The sequence below is a fragment of the Pelobates fuscus genome, chromosome 1 (assembly GCF_036172605.1).
Source record: "Pelobates fuscus isolate aPelFus1 chromosome 1, aPelFus1.pri, whole genome shotgun sequence".
Taxonomy (NCBI): Eukaryota; Metazoa; Chordata; class Amphibia; order Anura; family Pelobatidae; genus Pelobates; species Pelobates fuscus.
Genome location: NC_086317.1, coordinates 90143886 through 90156200, shown reverse-complemented (window position 1 = coordinate 90156200; position 12315 = coordinate 90143886). Strand labels below are relative to the sequence as shown.

The 12315-nt window shown below is 39.0% G+C and overlaps 1 protein-coding gene across 1 annotated transcript in view; it reads right to left on the bottom strand.

Annotated features, from left to right (window-relative positions):
- The window catches only part of CPD (carboxypeptidase D), a 60344-nt gene extending 49479 nt beyond the window's left edge, over positions 1–10865 (bottom strand). The window contains exons 1-2 of the mRNA XM_063450014.1: positions 10103–10865; positions 5366–5613 (exon numbers count right to left, since the gene is read on the bottom strand). Of these exons, the coding sequence (XP_063306084.1) occupies positions 5366–5613; positions 10103–10746 (892 nt within the window). The 5' untranslated portion in view covers positions 10747–10865. The remainder of the gene's footprint in view (positions 1–5365; positions 5614–10102) is intronic.
- Between the last annotated feature and the right edge of the window lie 1450 nt (positions 10866–12315).

Below are 12315 nucleotides of genomic sequence, written 5' to 3'. Positions count from 1 at the left end.
GACTACTGCTATCTGCTCTGGGAATAAAATGGGTGTATACAAGCAATCTGTTATGGATTATCATTCCAGACACTGTATCTAGGGAAATTTTAAAGGGGACACTGCTGAACATGTCCAATCATGCCCTCAATAAGACAGCACATTTCATCCTTCAAAACACCAGCAAACCAGTGGATTTAAAAACACAATCTTTCGACAAAGAGGATCTAACCCATCCCTGGGAGAAAGAAGTTAAAGCGTTAATCCAACCCCCTTTTTTTTTTATATGTCCTTTTTGTCTGCTAGAATATTGCCATTATTCTTCAGGTCCCCCTAACCCCAGAAAGGGCAAAACAAAGTTTTAAACTAAGTTTCTACTTATTTGAATCCATCTCTGGACAGAGCTCCCAGCACACCACTTTTTGACAGCACTGCAGCCGCAGGAATGTCTAATAAAAGGCTTTTTATAGAGAAGCCTCTGATTGGTCCATTAAACCGTCTCAGAGCGCATGGGAGGGGTAGAGGGGTGTAGTGGGGAAGAAAAGGAGGAGGGAGGGCATCAGACAAAAACTTTTTTTTTTTTTTTTAAATAGCAGATGGGATAGTGTGGGGTGCAATTTAGGAGATAAGACATCTTGCCCCCAGAGTGCAGTGCGAGCTGACAGTAGCTGTATTTTATGCACAGAATTGACACAAGGCAGCCCAGAACTCCAAGTCACATGTGCCAGGGGTGTAACTAGCTCTTGGCACACAATTGCAAATAACTTTAGATGTGCAGTGTTTCAAGCTGAAGCACTACACATCCAGGCTCCTACCAACACTACCACTTCAAAAAGCAGACGTGGTCATGGTGGTTGGAGTAACCTGTTAAACATACAAAATGAACAGTGTTTATTCGCACATGGACCCAATATAAAAAAAAAAAATGGTACTGTAGGGTTGGATAAAATGTAAGCACTATTTCAGTAATAACATTCTGGTCCATATTGAGTAGAACAATCTTTAACCCCTTAACACCGCAGCCAAATGTACAAGTTGTGAACGAAACAAAACGTAAACAAAACCTGCCATTTGCGCTATATGTCTGTCCAACCGTAATTCACCTCTTTCATATTAAATGCACCCCCCCTTATTATATATCATTTTATTCAGGGGAAACAGGGCTTTCATTTAATATCAAATATTTAGCTATGAAACATAATTTAATATGAAAAAAATGGGAGAAAATAAGATTTTTTTTGATTTTTTTCGTTCTTCATGACATTTTAACTGTCAATGTCATAATACTGTTTGCTTTTACTGCAATAAAATACACATATTTGTATTCAGCAAAGTCTCACGTGTAAAACAGTACCCCCTATGTACAGGTTTTATGGTGTTTTGGGAAGTTACAGGGTCAAATATAGCGTGTTACATTTGAAATTCGCCAGATTGGTTACGTTGCCTTTGAGACTGTATAGTAGCCCAGGAAATAAATTTACACCCATAATGGCATACCATTTGCAATAGTAGACGACCCAAGGTATTGCAAATAAGCGATGTCCAGTCTTTTTTAGTAGCCATTTGGTCACAAACACTGGCCAAAGTTAGCGTTTGTATTTGTTTGTGTGTGAAAAATGCAAAAAACGCCAATTTTGGCCAGTGTTTGTGACTAAGTGGCTACTAAAAAAGACTGGACATACCCCATTTGCAATACCTTGGGTTGTCTACTATTGCAAATGGTATGCCATCATAGGGGTAATTTTCATTCTTGGGCTACCATAGGGTCATAAAGGCAACGTAAGCAATCTGGCGAATTTTTATGTGAAAAAAATTAAACACAAGCCTTATATTTGACGCTGTAATTTTTGAAAACACCATAAAACCTGTACATGAGGGGTACTGTTGTACTCAGGAGACTTCGCTGAACACAAATATTTGTGTTTCAAAACAGTAAAAAGTATTGCAGCAATAATATCGTCCCTGTAAGTGCTGTTTGTGCGTGAAAAATGCAAAAAACGTCACTTTTACTGGCGATATCATGGTTGTAATACATTTTACTGTTTTGAAACACTAATATTTGTGTTCAGCGAAGTCTCCCGAGTAAAACAGTACCCCCCATGTACAGGTTTTATGGTGTCTTGGAAAGTTATAGGGTTAAATATAGTGCTAGCAAATTAAATTCCCTATACTTTCGGCATGGGTGGTCAGGCAGGTCCCGCTAATTGTAATTAATTAGGATACCTAATTATGTAAAATTATTACATAAATATATGTGTAGAATTAATATATGTATATATACACGTATATATATATATATATATATATATATTTTTTTTTTTTTATATTTTTATTTATATATAGGTATATATAGTGATATATACGTATATATTTATGTATATAGATATATATATTATTTCGTTATAAGTGTATTTTGATATAAATATATATATATTAATATCAGAATACAGTTAGAACGAAATAAAACACATCTATATATTTTTTAATATTTTATTTTTAATTATTTTTTTTATTTAATTTTTTTACGTATTTACATATTAATTTTTTTTATATTATTTATAAATATATATATAACAATAATTATATATATATTTAATCAGTATCAGTCTACGTGTAATTTGATATTAATATATATATATATATATAATTATATATATATTAATATTAAAATACACCTAGACGGTGTATGTGTATATGTGTATATATATACTTAGATCATATATATATATAATATATATATATATGATCTAAGTATATAATTTATTTATTTTTACACTGTTTTAACATTTTTTTATTTGATTTTCAGCCAGCAGGGGGACCAACTGTCATTACAGTTGGTCCCCCTGCTGGCAATGCAGCAGGCAGCTATACCGGCCATGTGATTGTGAGGTCCTCGCAAGGACCTCACTCTCACATGGCCGGGAGGGCTCCTGGAGGGCGGACGTGCCGGGGGGGGCTCCCTGGGAGTCCCCCGAACCGCGATCGCCGGCGTGGGACCGCCAGCGACCGGGTAAGTTACTAAAAACCGGAGGGCGTACTATTACGTCCGGCGGCGTTTAGAGCCGCTTTTAAAAGGACGTAATAGTACGCCCTCCGGTCTTAAGGGGTTAAAGGAACACTATAGTGTTAGGAATACAAAGCTGTATAACACAATAGGGTCCCTCTGCCCTCGAACGCCACATAAGGGGTTAAAAATCACAAAACAAAAAAGCAAAACACTTACTCAATGAGATGAAGTGGGATGGCTGCCCATAGTGCCCATTTAATTGTTGAAATGTATATTTTTTTATTCTCCAGGAAAAACAAACGGAGACTGGGTGTTAACAGATGTTTCTTAATTATATTATCTTCAAAAGAGAAACATTTTGTTGCATTATGTCAGGCAGGTCTTGCCACATAGGCAAAGAGTATTTCCAAATGTATACATGCATTTCTGTCCATGTTTTAACATAACTAGTCTAGCAGTAAATTGCCTTTAGAACTGACTTAAAACACCAGTGTTTCTGATTTCATTTAAAGATATACTCCAGACACAAACAAAGTGCTTTATCTTCTGGAATCTGTCTTTTTTTCAATAACACTTTTATAACTGGGGGCAAAAACACCTTCCCAGTTGTCACAAATAGCCGGGGAGGTTTTCTTCTTCGTTAGTTTCACAAAGCTAACAGAAGTGTCAAGCACGCTGATTGAGAGAGACTGTCTTTCCCCCTACTCAATACGCTGTACAATAACTCATTGAAGAGCATTGGAAAGCCACGAACAATTGTGTGCTTGTGACTTATCAATGAGAAGTCAATGGTGAATTTCCCAGCACAGGCTGAAAATCTGTGTCAGGGAAATAGTGGAAGGTAGGTAAAAGGCTGCAGGCAGCAAGTCTACAGCTTTTGCAAGATTTTAAATCCATATAACCCTAAAGAAACTATGCAAAATATTTAGGGGCATATCTACTAAACAGTGGGTGTTCAGTAACAGTTTGACTCGGATCATGACTCTTCCCCTAAGCCGAGGAACCTCACCCTCCTTGGCCACATTGACAATGCAGAATTTGCACTTCCAGGTTATCAATGTCGGTTTCATTCAACATGATTGGCTAAAAGGACTGAACTAAGCTGCATCAATACTCTTAGCCAATCAATGTTCTCAAGGTTGGCAAAATGTATACTTATTTAAATATGCATTTACAGAACAGACCTGACCGCTAGCAAGTGATAGGATAAAAGGGGGGGGATTTGGATGCGGTGGATTCCTCTGATTTTTATCACACCAATTGAAAATGTGGCTTACAGCTTCCTTGCACCATAGCCATCACAATAACCTGTACTTCCTATTGTGTTTGGAGTATCCCTGTAAAAAGTGTGTCTTCAGAGAAAATATTGAAGTTAGGGTGTGAACTTTACGGCGTCAAAATCTCAATTTATGAAAGTAGTGGGGCCACCGTGAGTAAGGATAACTGCTCCATTGATGAACAGAACTACTGCAGAGTGCAGGACTACATACCGTGGGTACTTCAATTCCCAAAAAAAATCAGCCTCTAGATGCATTATTTTCAGAAAATGTTGGGATATAATCTCTACTACAAAACAGCTTTGAACTCATCAAAATGGATGAACTATAACTGCTAGCTTAGCAGCTAAATGTGAATGGTATTCAAAAGAACCCTATATCAACATCTTAAAAATCTTCACAAGAATTGCACTCATCCGGTTTTTGAAATTCATATATAGAGGTTATTTACTCATGCTACCTCTCGTCTATTTCTTTTTGCCAAAAAAATAATTCTGTCTAAATGATGTTTTATAATTTGAAATTCAGAAACGGATTGATAGCCCTAACATGTCTGGCACAAACAGCGTACAAAAAGACTTTAAACTGAAAATCTGCCTCACGTCTTGTTAATTGCCCTATTGTCCTTTTTGCTCTATTCTAGCACATCATTAGTGTGTATATTCATTACAGGCAGCCCCTATAATAATAATAATAATAATAATAAAAGGGGATACATAACGGTTTTCCAAATATCAATAAATCCCGGTTTCCCATCTAGTGCAAGGACTGCTGTATACACTGGTGGTAGGAAATTTGAGAGCATGGGTGTGTACTAACTACAGCAGTTAAAAGTATTGTTTGTTTGCTTTCTTAAATTGTTAATAACTCAGTAAGATTTACTGGAAAATATTTTCTGGGTTATTAACTAAAGAGAGACTTCACAGGAATTTAAAGTGAATTTTAAACTAAAGCTCAAAATAGCTGAATTGAAAAAATTCTTTAAGTCAGCTATGCTTCCAGTTTAGTTACTTTGGCCTATAATTTGAAAGTCACTTTGAATTAGTAAATACGAATGTTTGACACTCTTCAGCAGCTAAATAAATATAAAATTAAAGCATACCTGGGACATCATACCACTTGGCACCATTTGTTATCCCGTCCGCAAAAGCCTCACTGGGATCATCTTTACAGGAAGGATGACCAGTTTTCATTATGGGGTGATTTGAAGCATAGGCCCTGGCAAGGTACTGGAACACGTTGTCATCTGCAGATTTACTGTAAAGTCCAACTTCCTGGTGAAGGGCCGAATCGTCATAAGGATAACTTGCAACCACAGTGCCTCCATGAAGATTCCCTGACAATACAAACCTAGGGGACAAAATCAGACAAGGTTTTTTGTTTTGTTTTTTTAACAGCACCTGGTATAATGACCGAATTCTAAAAAGTGTAAACAAGGCATCATCTTTAAATAATGGTCTATCCAGTTATTAATAAAAAACAAAGCCATGCCAGCGCACCACGTTTTAAAATGCCCCAGGGAACCTCTGTCAGTTCAACATGGGCTGCTGACACGTAGGTAAGTACAACAATTGCAGGGATTGTACACATCCCACTATATTTGATTCTGCCTGCTTCGTTTCCAGAGAATAAATGTGGAAGGTCCTGCTGTGTGTAATACAAAACTAGCAACTGGTTTATGCCATCCCATCTCTCAATATATAAGCCAATTGCCCTCCTATCATATGAAATAGCAACAAATGCTTGTTTATGAAGCATCCCAAAAGATACCTGTACTACTAAAACATCAGCTTCATCAGGTATGCATAGTGAATGTTGATAGCTAAATATGTTGAGTCAGGTGGATATTGGATGTGATATGAATGTTACATGTGGCCTGTACAGGTTAATGTGCAAAGTAGGCTTTACATCAGCACAGTGGAAAGAACTTGTAAATGATCCACAGATTATGTCATTATACACGTATGGATTACTGAGACTTTATACAAATGCACGGACATCCTCATATTATGGTTACAGTTACCTAATTTAATTTTATAAAACAAATGACCCAAATATGTCTGCCAAATGCCAGATAATACATAATTAAAACCATAAGCACTATTAAATACTATTTTAAAAATTGCCTAAATATATTGCATTGATATTTATTAAAAATTAATTTAGTGGTTTGTTTTCTAATTAAAAATGAATAAAGGATTTATAGCTGACCCATAAGTCCTTATGACAATGATGACATTCATATTCACTTCTCTACAGAGGGATTTTGATCATTAGGGGGCTGGGCAGGCAAAATGACAGAGGGGATTCAATAGAGATAAATCCAAATTCACAAGCTACTTGTACATTATTGGGGATGAGTTGGGTATAATATCAAAAGAAAAGGACTTGGGAACAATTATAGACCACATACTAACAGTATATGCAATGAGTGTTGATCCAATGAGAAATCCAAGTGCAATTATGGAGTAAGAAGCAATGTGTTCCCTTTTTGTGCCAGGTAGATTTATGTGAGAAGTCTTCAGGTAAACCTCAGAAAGTCAATTTGTACACAGATACAGATAAAAGGCAGTGCATTTGTTACAGCAGCTGAAAATACATGAACACGCCTATTGTACATAGGTTTGCAGAATAAAGATGAACTTTGTATGTTTATTTCATAAAATGTTTGCTGCGAAAAAGCGCATGTTATCTCTGCAAACACAAATTCAAAGTTGGATAATGGAATCCATTTGCCAAAAATGTAAATACTGCATGGATACACAGCCTTGTGCTATATAACTAATGAATATTTCATACCTAATAACCTTTAGAATACAATTAATCTTAAATAGAAAAAAAAAAAAAATTCTCGTTGCTTAAAAGAAATCCAGTTTAAGGTTTTATCCATTCTGTTCCATTCTGTTACAAAGTAAACCTACATGTATCTCTAAACAAAAACATAGCTAGATGAAGTGCAGGAATGGCTATGTGGATTAGATAGAGATCTTATTGTTGGTAGGATTAAAATACAGTAATCATGAGATACTGGCAAAAACATTTTTTTAAAAGATACTCAACAAGAACCAATTAGCAGCTGGTTTAAAAACACATTGCAAACCTCCAATATCAAGCATAAGTAGAGTTGCCAGAAAAATGGCATTTAATCACAGATTTTCATCACCTTTCCATATACATGAGAAATGCTACCATGTACCTTTCTGTACATTTCTCTTAGTTCTTGAGCAGAAGAAACAGAATACTCTTAATGCATGTAGTCCACCCAAACATTTTTTTCAGTAACATAGCAGACACCCAAAAGTCACCATACTTATGCTTTGAGTAATTGTAAAAATGTTTGCCCATGTTTTCATCACTGCACATCTGCTAGGCAGGGGGGATGCACAACTAATTCCCACACCAGCACCCACATCGAGGATGATGTTCTGTGTACTACATCTCAGTGGGGAGCAAAATCCACACAAAAGACATGGCTACTGTAAGCCATGTTCAAATAGCAGGCACCACAAAATCCACTGACCTCTCACTGTTAAATGGTTATTCCAACCACAAACCAGTGATTTAAGAAAACACCGACTTTAGTTAGAATAACCCTTGCTGTGCTTGTCCCTTCACTCAAAAAAAAAAGAAAAAAAAAGTAAACTAACCTCTATTCCACCTCCGTGGCAAAGTTCTCCCCTCAGCCCAATCCACCTACGTTGATGGAGAGGTGTGAGACAAAGCCATCAGAGGTTGCCTGTCGTCAGCATGATGTGCGTGCTGACAGCAGATGTCCAATATGCACAGAATTGATGTAAGCCAGCTGGTTAATGACACTGCCTAAAGGTGTAGTTACATCTCCGGCAACAGAGGAGTTAAACAGGTATGCTAACAGGAGGGTGACTGCATATATATATATATATATATATATATATATAAAATGACGTGTGTATTTGACAGTGTGTGTCATTGTGTGTATCTGTGTATCAGTGTATGGGCCACTGTGTATCTGAGTGCGTGCGCCAATGTGTGTACGTGTGTCTGTATCTGTGTGTTAAGGTGTGTGCCAGTGTGTGTATCTTTCAGTGTATGTGTCAGTGTGCGTGTATCTGTTTGTAAGTGTCTGTATCTGAGTGTGTGTCACAGTGTGTATCTGTGTGTTAAGGTGTGCGTGTGTCACTATTTTTTTTTTGACTGTATCTGCGCCAGTGTGTCAAGAGGTGTTCATGTGTCCGTGTGTATCTTTGTGTTTATGAATGTGTGTGTATCTCTGTGTTAATGTGTATGTATATGGCATACATCCCAGGAATCAGACGCCAACACAACCCTGCAAACATAAACATTACCCATGTATTAAAATGCTAAAATTATATACAAACACCAGCTCTACACTGAAAAGCACACCTGCTCCTAAGTAGTACAATCTGTTTACTATCTGTAGTAATTTGCTAATTGAAAGGTTTTTTTTGGGGGGGGGGTTCCACAATGTTGATACACTATGTCAAAGGGTTCCAGTGGAAAAAGTAATTGGGAACCCCTGGCCCATGGTAACCCTTTAAGACATGGACATTGCAAGCACAATAGGATAGGATACTTCACTCAATAAATCTAAGGGTTATTTACTAAAGTGAGAATTCAATAAGTCAGCTACCCTTTTAGTTCGGCTACTCTGGCCTTAAAATTTAAATTCACTTTAGCAAATAACGCTGTAAACGTCATGGATTTTATGTGGGTTCTTTTATAGCATACCTAAACACGGGGGGGGGGAGCATGCAATACGCAGAGTAAAAGGGAATAGAACAAAGACCTAAATCTCTTTGCAGATGTCCTATAATTTTATGTAACAACACGGTTATTCACTAAAGCGTGACTTATCAGAAATTCCATTTCCAAATAAAAATTACATGAGCAAACAGCAGAAATTCTCCAAGTCTGTCGTGTTTTCAGCGTAGCTTTCATGGCACTTGAGGTTTATGCACAAATATCTGAACTGCAACAAAATCTAAATGGCACATCAGCAACTAAGCTGTGACTATCACCTCACTAATAACACTACAAATAATATATGATCCTCTATCAGAAAATAATGGGGAATCAATGTCCCATATATCAGCTTTTAATATACTGTGATGGTCCTAAAAGCCAGCACTAGGACTCAATAACCAACCCAAGACTGAATGGAGGGTATATACAAATCTAACATTGCCTGACCACTGGTGAATTTGGCACTTCACCTTTTAATAATAAGGCAGTATTTGTATAGAGATAAATATATTCCAAATCAACAGAGCTGTATGGTCTAGTGACAATTAAAATAAAACATGTATTCCTATTTTATTCCTAGTCTGAATTTTGGTGCAGTGCCACTTAGCATGGGATACTTTGTGTATATACTTCCTTTCCATGTGTCTCATTTTGATTTTTCACCAGACCTTCCAGCTCAGTTGATACAGAATTGTAATATCTTTATCTATTAGATATAATGGTTTAGGCCCTATGCCAGTGCGCTGGTGGACACAAGTGAGCCAACCTTCAGTGACATTACTAACTCAGTATTTGTATATAGTATAAATGTCACAGTCAGACTGTTCGTAACTGGTGCAGTCGGCCAAAACTTAAGTGCCACATGGTGACCAAAAAAAGCATTACTTTTAGTCTAGTTTTTCTTATTTTCGTTGTTAATTCTATTTCTGCTGTGACATTTTTTTACTTTGCTTATACTGATGAATTGTGTCGCTGCTTAAAAAATAAATCTTTATATTAAAAAAAAAATGCATTACACTTGATTACAAAATGATGATAATGATAATAAAGTGAGCTCTCTCACTAGGGACAGCATGCACGAGTTAAGAATACCCACCGGTTGGCACGTATCCACTTCATCATAGCCACCACCTCTGGCACCTGCTTGCCATCAGGTGAGCCCCCCTTGTTGAACTGGTCAGGGAAGCTGCGGTTGAGGTCGATCTGGTTGGCATTCTCCCGGGACTGCTTGCTCCCATGGCAGTCGCCCTCCTGGGCCACCTCGAAGCCGTCCGGGTTGAGGCTGGGCACGATGTAGATGTCGGTGTTGTTGAGGAGGCGGGTGGTGCGGGGGTCCGAGCCGTAGCCCCCCAGTAAGTGCTGGATCAGGTAGATCAGGACCTGCCTGGACACCGCCTCGTCCCCGTGCATGTTCCCCACGTACTTGAACTGCGGTCTATCGGACGGTGCGCGTCCCTGGTCTGCTGTCAGCCTGACCGCCCACAGCTCCCGGCCTTTCACCGACTGCCCCAGGCTGGAGAGCCGGGCCAGCCCCGGGTGGTCCTCGGTCAGCGAGCGTAGCAGCTCGGTGAGCTCCGGGTAATGGTAATAGCGGCTGTAGCTCTCCGGGGGCCCCCCCTCCTCCATGGCCTTCTTAATGTGAGCCGGAGACACGAGGGGGGACAGCAAGCCGCTGACAGCCAGGAGCACGGGGAGCAGGGCACGGAGCCGGCTGGACACCGCCATCTTCACCCCCTGCATCAGGCAACTAACACAGAATACAGCCCGCCGTCAGCCAGCGCCAGGACACTTCCGGTATGCCCCTAGCAACCGTCCCACTCGCCTAGAGACCGATTCAGCTCTGCCTTGTCTGCCCCACTTCCGGCACACGCAGTGGGGGGCTGGAGGACAAAACTCTGTGGTAGATGCCCCACTTCCGGCACACACCGGAACTCGCAGTTCTTTGGTAGATACCCCACTTCCGGTGATGTTGTAAGATGTGGACTTGCCTAGATTGGTTCCTGGAGACCTGAGTTGCCCCTATCTACTCCACCCAAAAAATAAAAAAAAAAACAACCAATGACAGACGTGTGTCAGTGGCATGAGCACTCTGTGGGCGTGTTAGACAGACAAAGCATTTGCTTTTCAGCATGGACAAACCCTCAATCAAAAATTGAGAGCATTGTACATTGTAGGTGGAAATAGCTGAGTTGAGTCTATTTAAAGTGGAAATGTCACTTTTAAAAAAATATTTATATTTTTGTTTTCATGATTTATTTCTTTTGGATTTACAGAAAGGTTTACAAATATAAGCAAAAATATAAAAAGAAAGTAAAGAAAGAAAGAAATACAATGACTCCCAGTAATGGGAGGCACAAGCCTGACAGGCATGGTATATACATACATAGAAGTTGCGAACCAACAAAATCCACAAATTAAACCAATTATAAAATCGTACATAAGGAAAAAATGGAAAGATAACGGTATGAGATGACTTGGGTGTCTTAACAAAGCACGCCAATAGTGTAGCTTGTTTTAATTCACATGGTTTTACTGTCTGCCCTGGCACAGCCAGAGCATATTATATTAAAACATTTAAGCCAGATCTGAACATTTATCAGTAGAGGGAGTTGTAGGTGAGTTGTATGCACTTGCCTACAATTGAAATGGATGCATCATCACACAAAATTTCACACAACAATTAACTGATGATAGTATCACTTATGGAGTTAAAGTAAGACTCCAAGCACCATAAACACTATAGCGCAATGCATCTGGAGACACCGAAGTCCTCATAAAGTGAGTTATTAGATGCTGTCGTTCTGTGCAAACACTTAGCTGATGCTCTCAGCTCATGATTGTGGCCCTGTGTACCTCAGTCGAGCTAACCTGATTCACCTGCAAGGAGAAAACGTAAGCAGAGGCTTCAGGTGTGGGTGGTCAGCAGGATTGAGGTAAACATTTCTAAAATGGTTTGTCAGATTACAGTGTGGTGGCGCTTGGGCAATTCTGACACCATATCTATAGTGGTTATGATGCTTGGAGGGTTCCTTTAAGCTATATTTGGAATAGATTTAGTTTGCAGGCTTTCTAGTGGGGAACGCTACCACATGGTGGCCAGGCGCATTCTGTAGGAGCTCTTATTTTACCTGTTCTGCAATTTTTTGAAAAGGAAGCACTTGGACTGTACAAGCTCCCAAGTCCATGGCTCGTTCATGCCGGCATTCGTTCAGGCTTGGAGCTGGAGGGTCCGGCTCACCCCAGAATGCTGTTCCTCCTGGTGACTCTCATATATTTCTCCTATGTCTTCCGAATGACGGTATTGGCTGA